The sequence below is a fragment of the Podarcis melisellensis genome (assembly GCF_964234715.1).
Source record: "Podarcis melisellensis genome assembly, chromosome: 1".
NCBI classification, from domain to species: domain Eukaryota; kingdom Metazoa; phylum Chordata; class Lepidosauria; order Squamata; family Lacertidae; genus Podarcis; species Podarcis melisellensis.
The window spans coordinates 29190172-29213720 of record NC_138528.1 but is presented as its reverse complement, the minus strand read 5'-3'; the positions used below and the strand labels follow the sequence as shown (position 1 = coordinate 29213720).

At 44.5% G+C, this 23549-nt stretch overlaps 1 protein-coding gene across 2 annotated transcripts; it reads right to left on the bottom strand.

The window, feature by feature from the left end:
* Positions 1-591: 591 nt before the first annotated feature.
* On the bottom strand, positions 592-22569 carry VIPAS39 (VPS33B interacting protein, apical-basolateral polarity regulator, spe-39 homolog). Of its 2 annotated transcripts, none has more exons than XM_081912879.1 (20): positions 21968-22569; positions 20348-20440; positions 19310-19406; positions 18475-18618; positions 17915-17953; positions 17320-17384; positions 16241-16297; positions 14930-15022; positions 13997-14030; positions 13025-13127; positions 12628-12655; positions 12167-12240; positions 11425-11500; positions 8173-8307; positions 7369-7410; positions 6944-7033; positions 6287-6373; positions 5748-5837; positions 2929-3033; positions 592-1355 (listed from the first exon to the last, which is right to left on the bottom strand). In XM_081912879.1, the coding sequence occupies exons 2-20, from the start codon at positions 20438-20440 to the stop codon at positions 1335-1337; spliced, it is 1473 nt and encodes a 490-aa protein (XP_081769005.1). In that variant the 5' UTR covers positions 21968-22569; the 3' UTR covers positions 592-1334. The 2 variants fall into 2 exon arrangements, with proteins under 2 accessions (XP_081769005.1, XP_081769006.1); XM_081912880.1 differs by having other exon boundaries at positions 22068-22569.
* Between the last annotated feature and the right edge of the window lie 980 nt (positions 22570-23549).

Genomic DNA, 23549 nt, shown 5'->3' with positions numbered 1-23549 from the left:
GCACTACAGGTGCCCACATACTCATTCTGCATTTGTAAAAACTTGATCCTTTAATGCGACAGTGCCTATACTTTGGAACTCCCTATTGAGATCAAGCAGGCATCTTCACTGCACTCTTTAGACAATTATGCACACTAGAGGTTATTGCTCGCTTGTTACTGTGTTATGCATTTTTTGTGTTCTTAAACCACCCTGTGATCCTTGGATGAAGGGCCATATAGGAATTTAATACATAACAATAATAATAAAACAACACCCAGATGCTTATAAAGTTGAGGTAATATTAATGTGTTTTAGTATTTAAACTTTTGTATGTTTTGTAGTTGGGTTTTTCTTGATTTTTCTGTTTTATATTTTGTAGGTTTTTTAAAAAAACAATTGAATGGTTTAATATAAATAAAATAAAAGTATGTATGTATGTCCTCTCACTGAAGAGTCACAGTGGACAAAAATGCTTTAGAGTCCCTAGATAATAATTTCCCATTTTACTTATAATCCCTTGAGGGTACAACCCCAAGATAACCCCAGATAACCCCAAAAATTCTACTTTTGCAAGATAAAAAAAGCAATAAAATACATTGCAGTCACACAGAGGGAGGCAAAGCTTTATTTACAGGAATGGAAAAAATGAAGGAGAAAGAGGGCAGAAGAGAAAGGGATCCAGGCCTGTGGTACATTTTATGAAATAAGTACCAAAGAACAAGTAGTCTTATTAGCCCTTGCTGAGGGAAAATGCAACCATTGTCCAAGAAGCATATTAGTCAGTCTCCAACTAGAATTGGTTTTATGTTCTCCTTGGCCTAAAGGCAAGTGGTTATTATACAATGATCTGGGGAGAAGAACACGGGTGGGGTTAGATCGCCTTGAAGAATCTCTATACAGCCCTTCCTCAGTTAAATAAAAGTCCCAATTATCTTGAGTTTCAATCCTATCAAAGCAGTCACTGTCCCGCACTTTGGACCTGGATAAAATGAAAGGACTGGAAACAATTCCTATAAATAACAATTTCACAGGGAGTCATCCTTCCTGACTCAGATGAACAGATAGTCTGCAAGAAGTGTTTGGGTGCCAGTTTCTTGATCACATTTACTTTTCTCATTTATGCAATCATGTGCTATTCATCATATGGTCAAGTTGAAAAGAGAGTGCTGGATTTCAGCTTTTTAGCTTTGGTTCTGTTGGCTGAACATCTCCTTTGGGTTCTGTCCCAGGATCCAAAAGCAGAGCCAGCTACAATCTGGGCAGTGGATTAAAACCAATGCAGAGCTATGTTTGGCAGCTTGCCTTCATTGTTCCAGTAAAATCAGGCTTCTTCCATGATGAGTGAGCAGCTCTCAATTCTTCCATCGGATTTGCTGAAAGAGAAACAGAATGAGATATGGCTAGTTTCAAATATCATCACACCTCCCGGCTGTCTGGACAACAGCCAGTGAACCTACACCTGTCAAAACAGATGGGGAGAGGACTTCATACTCAGTTTGTGAGAAAACAGTGGGAGTAAAATTATATATTTTAATCTTTTAACCAAAATAGAGATATTAGACTTTACTTTCAGTGCAGCTAAGTGACAATCCGGTAGAAACAGAAGAGCAAAATGAAAGCCAGCAATCTTGGGTTAATGCTTAAAATGGATTAATAAAAAACCCACGTTAGAAGCCCTGTTTCACACAAGCTTATAGGACATATAGGAAAGCAAACAACAAGCAATTAACTTGCACAAATCATCTCCTTTAAGTAGAAGGTAAGTTTTACTGCCATCTGTATCATTAAAGGGGATTAAGTCTTTAAGCTTCCGATTTAGGAGAAGGATTTTGTACACAGAAATCATGTCCTGAATTTTCTTGGGTTCTAGCTGTATACTGTTACAAGTCACGACTACATTGTAAATTGGAAATGAAATTGAATCTGGTAGACTTGGATTTCTGGAGGCAGCAGGGGAAAAGATGCAAGCTAACAGTTGACTCTCAAAAGCAACAGCCTGGCATGATAAAGGAACAGATACAGTGGTACCTTGGGTTACATACGCTTCAGGTTACAGACGCTTCCGATTACAGACTCCGCTAACCCAGAAATAGTACCTTGAGTTAAGAACTTTACTTCAGGATGAGAACAGAAATCATGCTCCGGCGGCGCGGCAGCAGCAGGAGGCCCCATTAGCTAAAGTGGTGCTTCAGGTTAAGAACAGTTTCAGGTAATGAACGGACCTCCAGAACGAATTAAGTACTTAACCCGAGGTACCACTGTACTTGGCTTTTGTTTTGTTTTGCCCCAATATAAAAGTCATACCACTATCTCACAAGAGTCCCCCTTACAAAAAAAAAAAGTTGGCATGTGGTATGAGTTTGATGATGTCTACCACTCATGAGAAAATGAAAGGATAAAGCTGTGACAAGAGCCAACAGTAGGATCATTAAACAGTTATCAACTGCTCTTCGCAACATCACTTCTTCTTGCCCTTATTGCTCCACCCCACTTTCTGCAACTAAATCAAAGCTGACACCTGGAAAAAAACGGAATGAGAGCAAACCAGGGCCGTCTTTACCTGGCGGCACAAGGGATGCAGTGCACCCGGGCGCCAAATTCTGGGGGGCGGCCACTGCTGAAGCTACCTAAGCCCTTAACCGCGACCCCCAAGTGATTGCAGTTGATGGGTCGTTTCCGTTCTCTTTTGCAGAAGAGCTGCAGAATCAACGTATCTGGCGGTGCCCCCTAGTGGTGTCTTTTATTTTTGCATGATTGCAAAAATGGAAAGATGGAGTTATTGTTACCACTTTTTATGAGTTATGAGCTGCCCCTCTATAAAAAGCTCAACAACCTTGACCTGCCCCCCCTAAAAATGGGGGTGCTGGGCGGAGTTTTGCACCCATGCACTACATATGCTATAGATGGCTCTGGAGCAAACTGTGTGAATGAGTTGTTGTTTCTTACCGGGTTGCTGAGGATGCTATCAATCTTCTCCTCTGCTGGAGAACCCCGATCAACTTTACATCTGTACGCCATCAACTGGAGACGATCCTTCAAGTCTTTGTAGGTCTAGTTAAAAAGCAAAAGCCAGCTAAGGTACACGGCAATCCTCTATCTCAGTGTTTCCCAACCGGTGTTCCGCGGCACACTAGTGTGCCGCGAGACGTTGCCTGGTGTGCCATGGGAGGGAGGCGGGCGAGGCGGGCGGCGAGAGGCGGGGCGGCGGCGGCATCTCCTGCTGGATGCAAATCCAAACATGGGGGGCACCTCCCTCGCTCCTTTGTAGGCGGACCATCGAGAGAGAAATAAAAGGAGGCGAAAGAGCGAGAGAAGGCGCCTGCGCGGAAAGAGGAGCGAGCAGTGCGCCTGTACGCCGCGGCGCCCGAGTGCAGTGAAATTCCGTGAAGAGGGGAGGGGGGCTGGAAAAGAGAGAAAGGAAAGATTTTTCTTTTTTTTAAAAAAAAAAGGAAGAGGGAAAGAAGAGAAAAAGCGGCAGAAGCTGAGGGGAAGGTTTCCGTGAGGGAGAGAGAGAGAGAAATGCGGGGCTGGCGGGACCGCTCCTCTTCCGCCACGCGTCGCCCGCCACCGCCTCAGAATCTCCTCAGGAGCGGCTGCTCCCCCTCGCCCCCTTCCTCCCCCCCAGCCCCCTCCCAACCCCCGGACGAGGGACGCGAGGCGGCGCTGCTGAGAGGACGGGAAGGCCCCCGGCGGCGGGGTCGGCTCGAGCAAGGAGGGGCGAGCACTAGCTGGCTGGCTCTAGCCCGACAGGAGGAGGAGGAGGAGGAGGAGCACGCCGTCGCTTCCACAGCAGCCGCCCCACACTCCCCTCCCCGGGCACCGGCGGGGAGAATGACGGAGCTCCAGTCCGCGCTGCTACTGCGGAGACAGCTGGCAGGTCGGTCCGTCCGTCCGTCGGTCGGGGCAAAACACACCACAGCGCAGCCAGAGGCAGGCAGGCCCGTCTCTCCCTGCCTCCCCTCGGACCTGGCCGGCCTGGGGTTTGCACCCCAAACATTCATGTCCACCCCAGCTACACAAGCCACACCTTGCTCTCAGTTCGATCTGTCAAATAACTCACCTATCATTCACATAAAGAACCTAGTCTATCCTCAAACGTCAGAATGTACCTCCTCTCTAGCTTCCCCCACTTCATCTAGGCACTTTCAGCCCTTACTTAACCCACCCCAGCCTGCTTACTCTTCCTTCATTTGCTATAAAAACTAAATACAGAGAGAGACTGAGAGCTGTTGACGAAGAGCTACGTGTGTGTCTTTCTTCGATTCCAGCCAGAATATCAGCTTTGTGTTCAGCCAAACAGGCCCAGGTTGCGCACTGAATAAAGTATTTTATAATTTTTCATATTTCTGTTTACTTACTATTTCATAATAAAGTAATTATAAAATACTTTCTTTGTGTTTATTTGATTCCTATTAAAGAGAGTTACTTTATATATAGTCAATATAGGCACAGAGTTAATTTTTTAAACATTTTCTAATGGTGGTGTGCCTCGAGATTTTTTTCATGAAACAAGTGTGCCTTTGCCCAAAAAAGGTTGGGAAACACTGCTCTATCTCATAGTGATAGAGCATAGTTGGCCTTCTCAGTGCCTGCACTCTGGAACTCCCTCCCAGGAGACACTGACTTTGGCCTATCATTAATGGCATTCCACCATCAAATGAAGGCATTCCTTTTAGAAGGACAGCTTTTGAAACTTAGGCATCTTAAGCATTTTAACTCTGCTGGAAACTTACTAATAGAATTGGGTTTTGGTGGAAGAATGCAGTTTTTACTCCACTGTTTTTAGCCTTACTGTCATCTTTATTATTTTGCTTTTGTACTATAATGTTCTTTTAATTTTCTGTTGTCTGCTAGTTGCCCTGGACTCTGCTTGAAGAAAGTTGAATAGATATGCTTTATGTGAATAAGCTACCTGTGTGGAACCAAATGGTGAAAGGCATGTAAATGTCATCTTGAATTAATTGGTATGAGTTGCTACATATCACATATGCTCATGTGCTTACTTTACAGCTTTAGCTTTTGGCATAACTGGGAGAGGGGAAGCTGTTACCCAGGCCCACTGGTTACCTGCCAGCTATTCTCTTATCTGAGAGATGGATGAGTGTTGGGAATGGGCCTCTAAGGCAGGGGTGGGTTACATGGACTATTGCTGTCAGCTTATATAGCTTGTTTTTTGTATAAGTAACACTTAGCATATTAAACCCCCATGGATAAAGCCGTGGTGCTTGCTACTTCAGCATCCATTCTGAGGTGAAGCAAGGAAGCCAGCATTGTATTGTTTTATTTGAGTCTTTTGATGCATCTCTCTATAATAAAGCACTAGGGCAGATCACTCAGGTGTTCTGGGCATCTTTCTTTGGAATCCCTGCAACTGGGTCCTTAGGGGTATCAGTAAATCTTTCACGGTGGTCTATATCTGGATCCTTGGGACAGAGCACTGCCCCAGTGGAAGAATCAGTGCTTTCACTTCAACCTTTTTGGAAAGGAAGCAGTTCTTATCCTCTGGGGAAGAAATGTTGCTCAGGGGTAGAGCAGCTGCCTTGTATAAAACAGTTTCAAAGCCTGGCATCTCCAGGTAGGGCTGGGAATGTCCTCTGTCTGAAACCCTGGAGAGCTGCTGCCACTCAGTGTAGACAGCACTGAGATAGATAGACTAATGGTTTGACTCTGTATAAAGGCAGCGTCCTATGTCCAAGGACAGACTTCCCAGAACCCTGTCAGGAACAAGAGCCGCCTCCTCCCCACCACACACAGCAAGGACTCACATCTATAACAACGTCATGGCACTTGTATTTCATTGCAAGGTTCAACTTAGTCTCAACATCTTCTACCAGGCGCACGTACTCCTGTAAGACCTGCATCAGAAAGACAGGAAGCATCAACAGAGCAGAGCTACCCAAAACTTCTCTTCTCCATCTCCCAAGTTTATCTGTAAACCACATTTCTCTGCACCTGCCTTCCTCCATCAAAAGCAGTTGCTTTTGCTTAAATTTATTCTTGTTTATATTTCTGGATATAAAAAAAATTATAATGCAAAAGGCACATGGTCAAGCCAGCAACCCCATGCTCCATATGTCAAACAAAGATAAATTAACTCAAAGATAGATTTGATCGAGAAAACCATCATGGAGTAGGAAAACCAAGCACAGCCAGAGGGGCTTGTCCCTTCCAACATCTTATGCACAACCAAATGAAGATGAATATACTTGTGGCAGACATGAAGAAATTGCAGGGTAGAGTTAGAAGTCTCTAACTTCAGAGGCAGGATACTGGTATGCTGAAACAGGGCAAGTCACTCACTTACTTGTACTGGGGCATTGTTCCGTTGCAAGATCTCCACTACCCGATGAAAACCGATAGGCGCTTTCTTTTTAGTGTAGCCCAACCAGTTCTGAAATCACAATACGAAAATCACATTAACATTAGATCTTGTGACAAAAGCAACCCAGAGATTCCAGGATGGGAAATGCAGCAAAAAAACCTCTTCACAGCAAGCAAAGGATGTTCAAGACAGCTCCTCCTCTGTCTGCATGCCCTTCCTTATACACTCAAATGGCAAAAGCATCCTTCCTTTGGCTTGAGGATGCTGCTCTTTTCCAATGGAGGTTGACTGCAGAATTTATGAACAGCCTCCCACATCTATCACTGTATTCAGTTGGCTATTTCAGTCCTCAGTCTGTGCCAGATCCTCAAAAGGAAAGAGTGAAAGAGGCATGAAACAAGCATCTACTGATGGATGAGATGATCTCTAATGTATTACAGGAGGGCAGGTATCTTAAAGCAGAGGTGGCAAGTATATAGACTGGGCTCTGTTGGCAGATCCCGGGTGATTTGTATAGTCCAACAACATCTGGGAGGGTTGCATCCTTGCTTTGTGTCAAGCAGAATGACTCATTGATACTCGTGAGCCAATGAAGGCCCAATATTTGGCCCAGGCTTTGAGAAAACCACCCTGACTCACCTTGGTGGTGAACAAAGCATCTACATCATGCCAAGCCCGGAGTTTGGCACGAGCAGCCAGGGCTGTCAGCACATACTGTTTGTCTGGGATCTAGAAGGCAGAAACATTGAAATGTTAGAACAGGGATTGACAGCAGGTTGGGTTGTGAGCTTCTGGTTGGCACCAATCAATTCCTAAGGTACAACCCAGCAACCAGTCCGAGTGCAGCAATATCTGGAAGGCACAATGGCAAACTGAAGTGCTAAAGGCCAGTGCAATGAACGTTGCTATACTGAGCTGCTGTGGCTAGACTTGGTCATCTGTTGTAGGACTTAATTCCTTCATCCCAAAGCACACCTTTGCCTTATTTCCACTGTGCACATTTCTAATAGTGTTGCCCTCTCCTAGAATGCACAGATATTATACTCAGCAGACAGCTCCCTTACCTTGAAGGTTTTCTTCAAGTTTGCTGGACTACTGAATGTTCCCTGGAAAGAAGAGACATGGCAAATTTAACAAAGGAGAGGGGATAGTGATGACCCATCCTAGCTGGTACCTCAACTATTCTGTAATATTCTATTCTATAAATGGCAGGCAATTTATAGAAAACTGGTGATATTCTGATCACCTCTTTCTCACGACCAAGTCTGAGTCTTGCACTCTATACTCTCTAAAATCTAGACTCCTTTAGCTCTGCCACAACAAATCAAGAACTGATTTAAAGTCTATAATGCCAGAAAATTTATTTTAGCATTTTCACATCTAATCCATCTATCCATCTTTACACACATTTGCAAACACAAAAAATAACTGTACATTGTACCTTTCCTTTCAGTAAATTATTATTTTAAAAACCCAATGGTCATTTGTTAGCTAACCTCTAGCTAGCCACTCTTTTTTATGATGATGATGCTACTTTTGGAATATGATGTTCCAAACCTTTAACAAGCACTGCATTACTAATGGTGCATTACTTTCTTCCAGTTATAGCTAATATTTATTATAATGGGAACTGGTTGAACCAAGTATGTAAGATAGGAATGAGTCTTCCATACAGTATCCCTATACCCAGCCCAGCTATTCACTTCTCGGAAATCCTGCAATACTTGAACAGCATATTGCCAGTTTGGAAGCAACAGGCTATTTTGGTTGGCCAGACCACGTGAGTAAAATCTTGCTCCCCCTTTTCTTCGGCATGGCATGAGGCTTCAGTAACTAATACAGAGGACCCGCATTTTTGTTACCCTAACCTCAGTCTCCGTGTAGTGATAGAAGCAGGAGTAGAAAAGCGTGGTGACCAGTGGCATGTTTAGGATGGAGGCCTTTCGAGGGTACTTCCGAAATATCTCCGTCTGCCCAGCTGACTCTAAATGCTTGTCATTTACCTGGGGGGGGGGGGAGAGACCAGAAAAAACATGCTGCATGAAAAACAAGGATAACTACAAGGTAATATAATAGGGCCAAGGATTACCAGTTTTAAATCTCAGCTCAAATCATGAGGCATACTGAGGCAGAAATCCTACAAGCATTTACTCAGAAATAAGGCCCACTACAGGTAGTGGGGCTCACTCCCAGGTAAGTGGACAGTAGGCTGCACTCTTAGTCATCTTAGTCCAGCCATTGTCTTTCAGCTCAAGCTACCTCACAGGGTTGTTGTGCAGGAGGGAAAAGGGAAACTTCTTGCATGTCATCCTGAGCACCTTGGAGGAAAGGTGGAATGCAAGTAGTAATATTTGTTAAAATTTGTATCCTGTCCTTGTGAGTTGTGAACTGTGTTATACTACTTGTGGTTTGTAGGAGTCCGCTGTTTTATTTGATTTGTTTTGTTGTGTTGTGTTTCATGATGGGCGTAAAGCCGAATAAACATTTTGATTGATATCCTGCCTTTCCAGCAAATGGTCTCATGGCAGCTAACAAGAAGACACAAATTAAAACACAAAAATGCAGCGGTAAAGACAGGTAAAACACGACAATAAAATTGATAAACATAGTTAAAACAATTTCAGCAAACTGACAACAGCCATACCAGCCACCATATGCCCAAAGCTTGTCTAAAAATGCCTGCCAGTGGAAGGTTACCAGAGACAGAGCCACTGTATGATTTTATCCACTGCATGCCTTTGGAATCTTTATGAATACCACTTAGAAACTTTGGTGGTTTAGTGGTATAAAAATAGCTTAAATAAAATAAAAATAATTAAAAAGACAGGCTTCACATGGCATATTACTTATTATTAATAATAGTAGGAGTTTCAGGTTGTTTCTTTCAAGCAAGACTAGTAATCTTTTACAGCCAAGTCTTATAAATCAGTGCAGGGCTGTAAGTTATCAGGATGACCTGAAGGCTAAACAGTCTCTCAGCATCTATCATGATGGATTGGCTACGGCAAGGAAGCCATCCTACATCCTAGATGTGACTTGCTTGATTAAGCCAAGCCCCTAGTAATTTCCCCCCTTTCAATGCAAGTAGGAAGCTTTGGTATTACAACAAACAGATCAGAGTCAGGAGGGAGAGACTTCCGGGATAGCGCGATCCGGTAATGGCGGATTCCCTCCGAGCTCCGGAGGGAATCGGCTCCGCAGAGGACGGGTCTTGCCGTGCCGGCGACACGGGGACCCTCAAAAACCGCAGGCGCTGAAGCCTGCGGACTTGGTGACTCGGTGGGCACCTTAAACGCCCTCCCCGACCCGCGAAGAGCCTTTTTAAAGGCTGCGGAGTGGACTGGGGTGCGGCGCGGTGCTGAGAGTCCATCGCTACCTCGGCGGAGCGAAGCCGCGAGCCATGGCCGGAGAGCGCTGTCTTCCTTCCTGAAATTTGGACTGAAACAAAGAACCCGTGAGTAAAATGAAAATTCGACACTAAAATTTTACCTTTGATTGGAGTACGACCGGGGGATGTGCTAAAAGGAAGTCCACACCCCCCCCCCACAAAAAGACTCAAGCAAGGAGAGGAGCACTAAGGTGGAAAGACTTTTGTGTTTAGAAAAACAACTTGCACGAAATGGATTAAAAGTTATTGTGCTGGAGAGGAAAGAGGAATATTAGAAGCTTTTGTGTAATCCCCCCCCCATTCTGGACCCGGGAGTGTCCTGCGTGTGAGCCTGAAAAAAAAAAAGAGAAAGTTTGACAGCTGTCAAAAGAGCTGTTAAACGGACGATTAGAGGCTGGAACTGTGATATTTAGAAATTTCTCTTTGGATTAAAGGTGATATATTGTATCTGAACTGATTGGAAACAAAGTATTTTGAACAACAAAGTAACGAATTGCTGGAAAAGAACTATTAGACTGGTAATCCCCCTGGAGGGAACAAAGGATACTGCAATGGCTGCAGAAGGAAAATTATGGGCAGAGATAGAAAGGATGTTTTTTCTCGTGGGAACTTTACAAGAGCAGACTGCAGATATGAACAAACAACTTGTGACCTTGAATCTGAAACTGAGCAACTCTGCTGACGATACAAAGTTGGAAAAAAATCTGGCAGCCGGAAAAGAAGAGACAGCTTTGGAAATGGGGGGAAAAGAAGAAGAAGAAGAAGAAGAAGGAGAGGATGTTCAGATGGAAAGTACCAACCAAAAGTCTGCAGCTTTAGGAAACAAAGGAACTGAAGAAGAGGACCAGTGGACCGTAAATCTGCAAAAGGAGAGAAGGACAAAGGAAGAAGCCCCTGGAATATCTGGAATACTGGAATACAAAAAAACAAATAAACATGATTGGGACTTCTTCCTCAAGTTCGAATATGGGAGACTGGCAGATCCATGGCAGCAATTGCTATTGATTGATTCGGTGGAAGGAAAGAACAAGCATGATTGGGACCTTTTCTTTAAGATTGAACATGGGAGATTGGCAGATCCTTGGCAGCAATTGCTACTGACTTTGGTGGAAGGAAAGAAGATGGAACTTGGGACACAACTCCTTCGAGAACTGAAGGCCAATAAGCAACAAAACAGATGGAGAAAGACTAACTGGGGCTTGAGAGCCTCGGATGTGAGAAATCCGGGCTGAAATTGTTCTTTCAGAATAGTGATATGGGAAGGGACAGAAACCGGGCCAGGGAGGGAGGGGGAGAGTAGAATAGTAAAAATTTATGATTTTTGTTCTTTTTAATTTTGATATGGATTGTTTAATAAAAAGGGAGGATTTCGTGGGAGAGAGGGTAGGACGACCTTAGAGAAAGGAGCTAATGTGTAAAAATAGGATAAGTAAACTTGAGCCTAACAAGAGATGTTAAATATTAAGAACAGAGGACAAAAATATAATAGAGAGAAGAGGAAATAACTTGCTGAATTAACTATTGAAACTGGAATGGGGGAAGGAGAGATGTGGGGAAGTCAAGGAAAGAGGGTAATGAACATTATATATGTTTTGCTTTGTGTTTTGTGTTTGTGTGTGTGTATGTCTATAAAATGTGAAAACTCAATAAAAAATATTTTTTTTAAAAAAAACAGAGTCAGGAGGGAGAATTCCCAGGCACATATGCCCAAAGGCGGAGCAAGAGACCTTACCTCAATGATGATCTGCCTCTCCAGAAGTGTATAATGGTCTTGAACATGAGCAGCATCTTCCAATGAAAATGGTAACCTAAATTGGAGAAGAGCTTCTCTTTAGTTTTGGATTTTTCCCTTTATATATAGGTTTGCTGATTTTGTCCATCCTTAGTTCCAATGGGGTTGTTGTGCATGACAATGTTGAAGCATATATTATGAACTACGTTGGTGGTTATTTTTGGAGCTCCCTGCCCACCCTAAAAATGAGCTGCTTTCAATTTCTGGCCTACTGGGAAATGCCAGGGATTGGCCCTAAGATCTTTAACAGGATTGGGGGACCTCTGGCCCTCCCAATGTTGCTGGACAACAGCTCCCATCATCCTTGACCACTGGTCCTATTTACTGGGGCTGATGGAAGCTAAAGAGTCCAACATCAACTGGAAGCCACAGGTCCCCCAATCCTACTTTAGTCTGTCCTGAACCTACCACTGTTCAGCTTCACTGGATGATCCTGGGTTCTAGTACTAGGAGAGAGGGAGAAAAATGTCTCTCTATTCATTTCTCCACATCTAACGTCATGTTAGGGACTGCTGTCACAATTTTTCTAAATTTTTCTAAATTTTAAAGCTTTTCTTCATTGCTCTTCCCCTTCCTGGTTTGTGGGAACAGTAAGGCCATTCTGCTTACTGGCAATCACCTCACGTCTAGGGCTCAAACTCATTTCATCCTATAAAAACTAATGTCTGCATAACCTACTTACCCAACGCAACCTTTTAGAAACTCCTTTCGTTTCTCCACATCCTGGATCATCAGGTGCTCACGGTACTGTGTCAACTGGAGAAGGCAGGAACAGACACACACAGCAGGTTCAAGAAGGGTTGACTTAAACTAGTGGGATGTGCAGAGTAAATATATACTGAATGGATACAGGGGTGGCCTGTCCCGTTTCGTCAACTGAGGTGCAATGGGAAGGTGTTGCTGCCTCCCTGCAGCTGAAGCCTTGCTTCCTGGGGTTATGTGGCTGTGGCTTCTGGCAAGATCCCACCAGAAGCCATCCTGCAACCCTGGCGGCAGCAGGAATGCTTGTGGCGGTGCCACCCTATGGGATTCTGCCACCTGAGGCAGCTGCTTCAGTCTGCTGGGGCTGGCCCCAAGTGGATGTCTCTGGACATATTTGTTTCCTACAAATAAGAAGTGAGCCAGGGCATGATGGATACTCACTGCAACCTCCTCTGTCCTGTCCAGGAATCTGCAGGGGAAAAACAAGCATCAGTCTTGCTGAGCACTAAGGATGGGCAAATCTCTCCATTTCAGTTTCTCATTCTTCCATTCTTAAAATTCACTTCCCCAGATTTTCACATTAGTTTGTGATTTTTTTTAAGTCCTCGTGAAAATTCATCAGCATTTGACTGTGAATTTCTGCTAATATACAAATTTTCTATTTTTGCCCAAAAATACATATTCTCGCAAAACAACTGAATATAAAGTATCATTGTATCTTATTTTCACTGATATAAGAGTTTTTACGTACATTTGACTCTAGCATATGCATTTTTATACATATTACTTGGCAGGAAAACTGCCCTGCCAAACAAGAATTGCTCCAGTGGGATCTTACCTCAGCAGGTCCAGGAGGAGTTTTTGGTCCCCTGTTTCCTTGAGAAAGTGTATTAAATGGCGCAAGGCCACCTGCCGCAGCTCCAGCTCTCTGAACAGGATTTCTGGATGAACAGACAAGAAGTGCTTGACTGGCCTGGTCAGGAGTGAATCATTCTCCTTCACATCAGGTACTAGCAGGAAGATGGCACAGCACTTTATTTTATCTTAATAGATTTCATTTCCAATAATAAAGATGGCTAATGGTCTGGGATACACACAATTGTCATTATATGTTTGTCAGCAGAGGTGAAAGCCTAAACTGGATTAATCAAGTTATTGATTTTGGGCACTGAATCCAAATGTCGGTGCTAATCGGTCACCTGAGGCAGCCTTTTGTCAACTCAGTGGCTGACTTCGACCCCAAATGTCTGTGTCAAGGTACCATTTTCCCACCATCCAAAAGGCAAAATATTGCCACAGAGGAAGTGCAGCTCCTTCTCCATCCGCCACTCCCTCCCAATACGTCAGCTGCAATAATGATGTCTAGAACAGGCTTCCTCATCCTTGGCCCTCCAGCTGTTTTGAGACTACAATTCCTACCATCCCTGACCACTGGTCCTGCTAGCTAGAGACCATGAGAGTTGTAGGCCAAAAGCATCTGGAGGGCCGAGGCTGAGGAAGCCTGGTCTAGAATGTGATGCACAAATGGTACTCATCAGATCTCTGATGATGAGTGACAACAATCCTCATCCCCCAATTGCTCCATGCTTAGCAAAGTGCAGCTATAGTCAACCTCTGCAGCAAGGCTGTTCCCCTCCCACTCCAAGCAAAGCTATCCCCTTCTAGTTGTTGGCACTAAAATTATGATGAACACAAAAGCTGTGATAAGGAGGCAATAAATAAATAAATAGTAATCTTAATGGTCTGGAAAGGCAGCCAATCTGCCCTGGCCCCCTGCCACTGGGTCTAGCCACTTTTCAGGCACACATACCTTTCTTCAAGGTTCTCTTCAGAAATATTAGGATCTGAAAGAAAATGGACAACAAGGTGCTTATTTTCTGCCACAATCCTGAGGCATAACTGGAAATGGTTGCTTAGGAAGCAGATGCAAGAGCTGGAAGTCTCTCTGGTGCTGGCTGTACTTTATACTAATCTGCTTATATTTAAGTAGTAGAGTAGTTGCCTTTGGGGAAATGGAGCACGAGATAGGTGTCAATGAAATATGCCTTTCATTCTAATGGTGTCAGGAAAACAACTTCACAAAGACTGACAAACTTACAAATAAAAAATGGTTTCTAGGCATGTAACAAAGATTTGGCATTTTTAGGAAATGCTACAATATCTCAGGTAGGTTTTTGTGGATGGTGGTTAGATCAAGTGAGATTTACTAAAATTCACATGTAATCATCATATTGTAGAGTTGGAAGGGACCCAGGGGGTCACCTACTCCTGCAATGCAGGAATTCAAATAGTTAGATTCACAAAAAACATGTTTTGATTTGTCCCATCTCATTAACCTAACTGGGAGGTCACATATAGTGGAACCTTGTACATGAAAAAGCACACTTGTGTTTTTCTGCTGCGATAGAAACCTAAACATTTACATGGCATCTGGGACATTTGAGGGAAAATATTCAGAGAGCTTCATAAGGTTCATTTATACCTCATATCCTTGGAGGCAAGGGAAGTGGAGGAAATGCCTTGTCTCCTAAAATGCAACCTAATATTTCCAATGATCAACGAAACCAATATCTAAAACTCAATTCCATTTAATTAAAACCAATATATGAAAACTTATTGTAAACCCCCCCCCCACATTCAGATGCAAATGGCCACAGAGCCAGAAGTTAATGGGACCATACGAGGCTGTAGACATGTGTCCGCCATCCTGTTCTGCCCTACATTGTAAGATCACAGCACTTACGGCTGTAATGACATTCCCATCATGCACTGCAACAGCTTCATCCAGTAGCTGCAGCTTTTCCTGTAAGGAGTGAAACCTCTCCAGTGAGCAGATCTAGAACGGAATGACAATAATGGAAGGATTAGAGAGGAACCTGGATTATCTGAGTGGAGGCCTGCTTCACAGGCAGCAACACAGGTGGCTCATCATAAAACTCCTCAGAGCTGCACTTGGTTAATCATTTGTATGTGTCATTTGTTCTCCATGCAGTTCAGGAGCCAAGACACACCAATGGAAGCCTTTGTTGCCAGAATGGTAGTCTTGGCACAATTAAAATTATTCTGAGCTACCAAGACAAACAGCTGATCATGTACTTCCATGTCCATGAATTTGCAATGTGAGCAGATGCACACAGGGATGTAGTCCTTATTGGGGCTTTTGGTCATTCTATCCCAACTGCAGGCCTTAGATAACTATGCAAAGTCTTTGTTAGGAACCCACTGTCTAAATCAGGGCTTGTCAACCTGGTCCCTACTGCCCACTAGTGGGCGTTTCAGGATTCTAGGTGGGTGGTAGGGGGTTCTACGGCACAAGCTGAATCCTCTTTCCATCGAGCACTGGTTGGTGGTAAGGAAATTTAACCATCAAAAAAGATGCATTAGTGGGCGGTAGGTATAAAAAGGTTGACTACCCCTGGCCTAAATCTACAGAGCTGATAAACTAAGCAGAAACTGATGAGCTGGAGGTTGCCTTTATAGCCCCTGGGGACTTTCCTTTCTTATACTCCCATTTTCTCATCCCAATCTCTAAGACGAAAATGGAACAAAGAATCCAGTTTCTAAAGGTTACAGAAAGGTTTCCTAAACACATGTTGTGTGGCATATCAGCTCATCGCCAGTTCTAAAGCAGCCAGGAGCAGCTTGTGTATTACCTCTATATTCACCAAAAATAACTTATTTCCCCTTTGATCTACCAACAGAAAGCATCAAGAGCCCTGCACCAGATCTATGGATGCTTTCTCAGGATACCTGCTCCAAAGCTGTCAATGAAATAACATATTCTTCCTTGCTATTTGGGACATGCTTCAATTGTGGAGCAGAGTCTGCTACCTCTGGTATAATCCCCTGGCATTCCTGACATTTGCAGGACCTCAACTCCTCCTTTTCAGACAGGGAAATTACAGGGCTGTTCCTTACAGAGAACTTTGAAAAGCCACCAACAGCCGCATCTCCAGTGTTGACATGCATGAGCAGAAGAAATGGATATGCATGGGAGGCACCACCCAAAAATTCAAAGGTTGGCACTTTCAGAAGCAGGGAAGAAGAGTCTCACCTTGCCTCTCTGCAGCCGTCTTACTGTGTCTTTAGGGCTCCAGTCACTGCTGTAATCCTGAAATGTAACAAAACAAAACCATGATGTCTTTAACACTCAAAATATTTTGAGAGGCACAGATTCGGACAAACTCCTTCGTCTTAAAGGTATGATTGAGATACCCCAACAGTGGGGTGCGAGAAGTAACATTGCTTGCATACCATCAAATGACTCATAGGAGAGTCATTTGCAACTAATATTGCATCAAAAGCACCCAAGACAGGTCTGGAACACAGCACAATAAAAGCAGCCACAGCCTGTGAGGACAGCTTTGTGGGAGGGATGACATATTTAAGATGTTTTGCAAGTAAAGGACTGCAAGCCTGCGAGCGGTGCATATAGTCTGCCACGCGTTAGGATTGGCTTAAAATTGAATGTGTATCGTGCCAGGCTATGCCGCTGGTCACTGACAGTGAAAGAAAGTTGAAGAGCTGCATGGTCCCTGGGTATGGTCTGAAGGCCCCATGAGGCTACCACCTTGCAGAAGCTAAAAAGGTTTGGGTCTGATCAGTGTAGAGTCTGCCTGGAAACCACATGTAAGCCACCCTGGGTTCCAGGCTGGATGAAAGGCAGAATATAAATGTAAAAAAATAAAGGCTGATGCCAACATGTTCAGTGAGATTTGCTACCCATTATTTAAATGGACAAAATTAATATATTGTTATGATAGCAGTTTCCAGAAAAGGGACAACGCAGGAGCATGGTTCCCCACTTTCCTTTTCCACCCACTAGAGAGAATCTCCTTGCTTATTAAAGGTAGAGAACTTCTAAGACAGCAATTCTGTGAACAGGTACCTGGGGGCAAGTCCCACTTGAACAGAGTGGAACACACGCAGGATTGTGCTGTAAACCTCCTGAAATCATCCAAGTATGTTCAATGAAGCTTACACTCAAATAAGCATGCACAGCATCACAGCCCTAGTCTCTGTGGAGTGAGCATTCAGAGGACAGCCCTTGGCGAAGAAGAGGAGTGCTCGCAGCTTCAAACCCTTTCGCCCCTTAATGTTGTCCTTAATCCAGGCTTCCGAAAATATACCTACCTTGTAGTCTGCTTTTGGTCTGCGCAGTTCTGGGGCGTAACTTTTAAATCCAGTGTCTGTAAGAGCTGAAGAGAGAACGACAGCATTTTTTTAAAAAAACCCCACACAATTTAGAGCCCTCCTTTCCATGTCATTTTGGTCCACCAAGTAGCTCAAAAACACTGCATTTGAAACAGAAGCACCATCAAAATTATGAAGTCACAATAAAACAGCATCAGTTACAACCAGAAGTTGTAAAAACATTAGAAAGAAAATCCTGGATGACTAAACCGCAACAAACACAACTTATCACCTTCTTTCTAAAAGCCAAAAAGGAGCAAGGAGTGCCAGCTTCAAGGGTACAGTTATATAATGATCTCTGAGGCTACTCTCTGTTAGCTACCTTCCCATATATTCTGTTTGGGAAGTAGGGCTCTGAATAGATATGGAAGTACTCTGATGGGAAGGGAAAGCCAGAAAGAAGCAGCTTGCAGTACTCAAGGAGATGGTCAGAATTTTAGCCAGGGAAATGGAGAAAGTGGAGCCAATTTCCACTGTGTTGTGCAAGGAGAGCTGACCATTCAAGCAATCTGGGGACAAAGATCTAGATTCTTACCATCTGAAAGTGACTGAAAGCTCCCATGTTTGTTTCTTCCTGAAAAGAAAGAGCAAGTAAGAAAGGCTAAGAAAGCTAGATTCATCACCTCACACTGAAAACCCATTACACATCTAGGAATACTGTGTCCAGTTCTGGGAGTCACAATTTAAGAAGAGTATTGACAAGCTTGATCATATGCAGAGGAAGGCGACCAAGATTATTAAGGGTCTGGAAACCAAGCCTTATTAGGAATGGTTGAGTTGGGTATGCTTAGCCTGGGATATGGTAGCCATCTTCAAAAATCTCAAGGGCTGTCACATGGAAGACCTGAACCAATGAATTGAAGTTACAAGAAAGGAGATTCCAACTAAATATCAGGAAGAACTTTCTGATGGTAAGAGCTGTTCAACAGTGCAATGGACTCCCTCGGCAGCTAGCGATCTCTCATTCCTTGGATGGTCATCTGTCAGGGATGCTTTAGTTGGGATTCCTGCATTGCAGGGGGCTGGACTAGAAAACTTGCAGGGTACTTTCCAATTCTACAATTCTGTGATTCTAAGTCCCAGTAAAGGTCCTACCTTTGAAAAAGCTGCTCAGTGAGTAAGAAGAGGCTTGCTTGGGAAATGCTCCGTATGAAGAAGAGCCTCTTTGTCCACCCAAGTCTCTTCCCTCAGCAGTATTGTTGCTGCTGGAGGCGGTCTCCTTGATTGACCAGGAAATGCCTATGGAGAGAGAAAGAGCACAATCTGAGTAAATTCTCTAGCAAGCATAAGATGAGGCCTTTAAAATTCTAGAGCAGAGAAGGGTTATTGATTGTGGAATACATGATTTTGGGCCTAGCTCTCATGTTTTGCTTTTCTAAATCATCACCTCATACGAGACATTTAACTCTTAAACTACCCTTGATATTTAAAAAACTCTCTTTCCTGGGAAACATATGGAAACAGAGGAAAATCAGAAATATTCAAAGCACAGACTACCTTCATGGGAAATTCTTTGATAGGGAGGCTCATAGGAATGATGCACTCAGGATTTGGGGTAAGTAGTGAAGAATGAGTGAAGGGAACAAGCAGAGTTTTCACAAAACACACCATGGTTTGGATTCCTGCCCCCCCCCAATGTACCATCAATCTACTTGTTTTTGAAAGAAGCAGTCATTTTACTCTCTGCATTTGTTTGTCAGAAACAGGGGTAGGGGGAATTCAAGCACGCAATAGGCAAAATAAACAATTGTGGTAATGTAGGAAACTATTAGACATTTTTCCTGCTCAACGTTAAGCATACTAAACCTCAGTAGGCCATATTTCCTAGTAGGTGTAGTTCTAATGAGATTTTTCTTGACAGAGGGCAGCAATAATCAAATTCAGATTCAAAGAATGGGTGATAGATGCAAAAACATTCTGCTCCACTTACTGCCCACAGGCTCCCCACTCCAGCTAAACTTCTCAAGATCATCGTCATCATCTACAATATCTCGGAGGCTGTTCACTGTTCGTTTCGACTCCTTCAGCTATGAACAAAACCAAAGTGAAAATGAAGGCAAGCCCTATTCCACCCAGATAGACTGTACACTTTCATGCTAAAGAACCGGTATCCCAAGAACAGATGTATTCTATGTTTGTGCACAAGCTGAATTTATTTATCCATCAAAATTTATATACCACTTACTCAACAAAAGAACTCTAAATAGTTTAAAAAATCTAAAATATTCATTTCAAAATACAGATAAAAGTGATATAGAAACATGCCACCCACAAAAAGTCAGACAAATCCTTATGTACCAGATGCAAATTGTGAAAGAACGTTACAAGCCAAGTTCACACCTCATTTAAAATAGTGCATATTTGCCCTGCAGCACTATTACATTGTTTTATTGGGTACCCATTTTTCAACTTTTATAAGACATTAAAATGGTTTGGCAGGGAACAATTTAGTAGCGGGAAAATAGATTTTTGAAAAAAATGATGTGGCAAGAAAGGACTAAATATATCTGGAGTAAGCACATCTTCACAACCACAAGGGCTAGAAATGTGTTCTGCTAATGAATGAAGAATGAGGTGATCAGGAATCCCAGTTCTGTGCCACATATCTTGTGAAGTGCACACATTCAATCATACATGATGCTTCCTGCTCATATAAATACAGTGCACTCTCCGGATACGAACTTAATTCGTCCCAGGGTCCATACTTATCCTGAAAAGTCCGTATGCGGAGGCGCCGCTTCTGTGCATGCGTCCATAACTCGAAATTACATTACCCAAAGGTAACGTAACCCGAGGTACCACTGTATAGCAATTCCTCAATTTTACTTTCTCAATTCCTTCAATGGAAAGATATCCATCAATAATTTTAAGAAGACTACACTATATGCAGATTTCTGCTTCCCTTAACATTTAAGGCAAGGAGACACTGCATAGTGCATTCTCAGTTTGTTCTGACTAGGAACTGTACCTGAAAGAGCTCATCATCTTCATCATCAAACGTAAATGCTTTACACTTGGAACTGTGCCAGTATTCTTCCTCATCAACCTTTATTCTGTTCATCTGAAAATAAGACTTTTTTCTTTACTGCATATATATTACCTTTGGTTAATTAAGAAATAATCCCTGACCACCTCACTATCCATGACCCATATCTACATGCTTCCAGTTTCCACCCAGAGCACATCACATAATCCATTGTCTACAGCCAAGTCCTACAATACAACTGCATTTGTTCAAGCTCCTCAGAAAGAGACCCACACCATAGTTCTTGTGTTTTGTTTTTTCAAAAATGCATTGATCATCAGGGAATATGCAAAATAAACTTAGGATATAGCAAACAAATAAGGAAAACCAAAGACTGTGAAATGGTGGTACCAGCTCAATTATAGGCTTCTTTTTTTAAAGTCTGGTTAAGTTCTCAGTGGCACCTTGCCTAGGAAGTGTCTTGAAAAGTGCTCCTCAGTTTGTGCTGTTAATTTTAAGTAAAGCAAAGCGGATTTACCAGCCATAGAAGTGTGGCCAAAACTGACATCAGAGTAACCTCAGAGACACTACACTTGTTTTCTTGATGCCACAGTTTAATAATCCTGAATCAAATATTTGCATACAATAGCTCTAAATTCAAGGATGGCTAGAAATCAGTACAGCTTCAAGGTATAGCTGATCTATTTTTACTGGCTCACTCTGAAGCTTATTGTCTTTCACTGAGCAACTGATCGATCTGACCAATACGGCATGTTTAAAAACACACCACTCGAAATGACACAGGAGGCAATCCTACACCTGCTGCCAGAACAAATCTGCAAGCAAATCTGCATTTGTGATATTTGGCCTTAACTTCCCACCACTTAGTGGGAGAGTGTGGTGAATGGTGTCCATTGCAGCTGGCAAGGCAGAAGACAAGGAGGCCACGCCAAGATCAGTATGAGGTAGAGCCATCCTATTCTACTTCCATCTCCTTCCTGCTCTTCCTTGCTCAGTTCTATGAGGAGGAGGAGGAAGAAGCTGACAGGAAGCGCCACTCCCTGGACTGAATATAAGCAAGAAAGCAAACAGGCTGGCAGCTGTATAAGGCCGGACTGATGCTGCTGGGGTACTGCCCCATTGGCATTGGGTGGACTGGCCTCCACAGATGGGGGGGCAGTAGCCCCATGCTCCTCATAAGATTCAACTGTTACATGACTTTAAGAAACATGCAAGTCCATTCCACCCAACCTTTCTTTTCATTGCGTCTCCTCCATTACTTGCTTCTCTGCCTATATTAGACTACAGTCTCATTAGAGAAAGAAAAAAAAGGTTAGAGAGAGGCGCCTCTGCTAGAATGTAAGGCAGCAGCAGGCAACACGGGTGACCAGAGGCGTCCCACCCATGAAGCAAGGTGAGGCGACTGCCTCAGGCGGCAGCGTCCCCAGGGGCGGAAGATCCCGATGTCCATCTTCATGACCCCGTATAAACAGCAGCAGCCAATATTGCTGGCGGGGGGTGGGGATGAGATAACCGGCTGGGACCTCTTCTGGCCAAGCCCAGGCGCCAGGAAGGGGCGAGGCAGAAAGCAGGAGCGCGGTGCATCTCCACCCGATGACTTGCCTCAGGACACGGTCTTGCGCCTCCTCGCCCAGAAAGCCCCACGCCAGAGGAAGCGCCGGGGACCCCGTTCCCGCGACGGAGGGAGAAGACAGCCGCCTACCCTCGGAGGAGCAGGGCCGCAAGGACGGGGAACCACGACCAGCCGGCCAGGGATCCGATCAGCACCACGCGGGTCCCCCGTCCATGCTCGGCGCGGGGCCCTGCGCCCTTCTGCGGGCCGTGTTCCTCGGCTCCTCAGGCAGGGAAAGAGAAAGGCGGTTGCTTTCGAAAAGCATCACGGGAGAGGTAGTTTTCCAGCGGCTTCCCCAGCCAGCGGTTTCGAGTACAGAGCGCGGCGCGGCGGCGTTTCTCAGGCCGGCGCTTTACATCGGGGGAGGCTCGGGCTGCGCTTCCCAGGCTGCCCACAGCGCCGAGCCTTTCTCGCTCTCCTTCCTCCCCCGCTCCGCTTCTGTCACTACGGGTCATGGGCGGAGGCAAAACTCCTCCGTTTACGCGCCGCTTCTTTTGAAAGGGGCTGTGCTGCTTCGTTAGGTTAGGAGTGAAAGGGCTCCGGCCCAGACAAGGGGCAAGGCAGGGAACCAGAAGCAGGGAGGAGCCACAGAGGTAAGTATAGGTTAGAGTGGCGCGCAAATGTTAAGCCGACGCTCACAGCCCGGGCATTGATGAGCTTTGGACCGAACGCCTCAGCGCCGTGGCGGGAAACCTTTGCCCCACCCCCTCAGAGGTTTTGGACTGCAACTCCCATCAGCCCCAGCCAAGGATGACGGGAGTTGTAGTCCAAAGAACCCCAGCGTTAGGGATGGAGGCAGGCAGGTGGCGTCTTCCTGTCTCTTGGCATCTCCAAGGTGAAACACGCCAAGGAACGTCGACATGGCAGTGGGAGGCCAGTCCGAACCTGTGTCTCTCGAGGCCTTTACGTGCCTCACAGGTTGAGTTGCAGAGATTAAAACTAAGAATTACACACCACCGCAGTCCTTCACTTCCGCGGTGAACTTCCTCCCTTTCAGTTAAAGGAAGCTGGATTTTCTCCAAAAATAGAGCGACACTTGCCAGCATAGCTGTCAACTTTTCCCTTTTCTTGCGAGGAATCCTATTCGGAATAAAGGAATTTCCCTTAAAAAACGGGAAACGTTGACAGCTATGCTTCCCAGCAGAGATTAGGAAATTCTAGACCCCCCCAGCCCCAAACCGACGCTCACTTAGACGGCGTAGATGCGGCTTCAAGTCTTTAAACCCTTAATTCCCACACGAAACGAGGCCTGAGTTGGAAAAGGCCTGTCGAGAGGCCGCTCCCTTTTGTTTCTGGCGGACACTCGGCCGCTGGCCAAATCACGGCTTCGCTTCAAATCCTGGATTTCCCACGGAGCTGTCACTTTTGCTCCAGGAGGAGGAGGAGGGCGGCGGCGGCACCCAGAAGCGGTGCAGGCAACATATAGACTCTGTCTTCACGTCTATGCACTCTGCCCCAATAACGTGCCTCCCGCTTCCCTCGGTGTTCATGTAATTTCCCTCCCTTGCCCAGGCTGCGCGTGTCTGTGTGTTACGCTTATAGATCTCCCCCTCTATGGTACTGGGGGAGTAA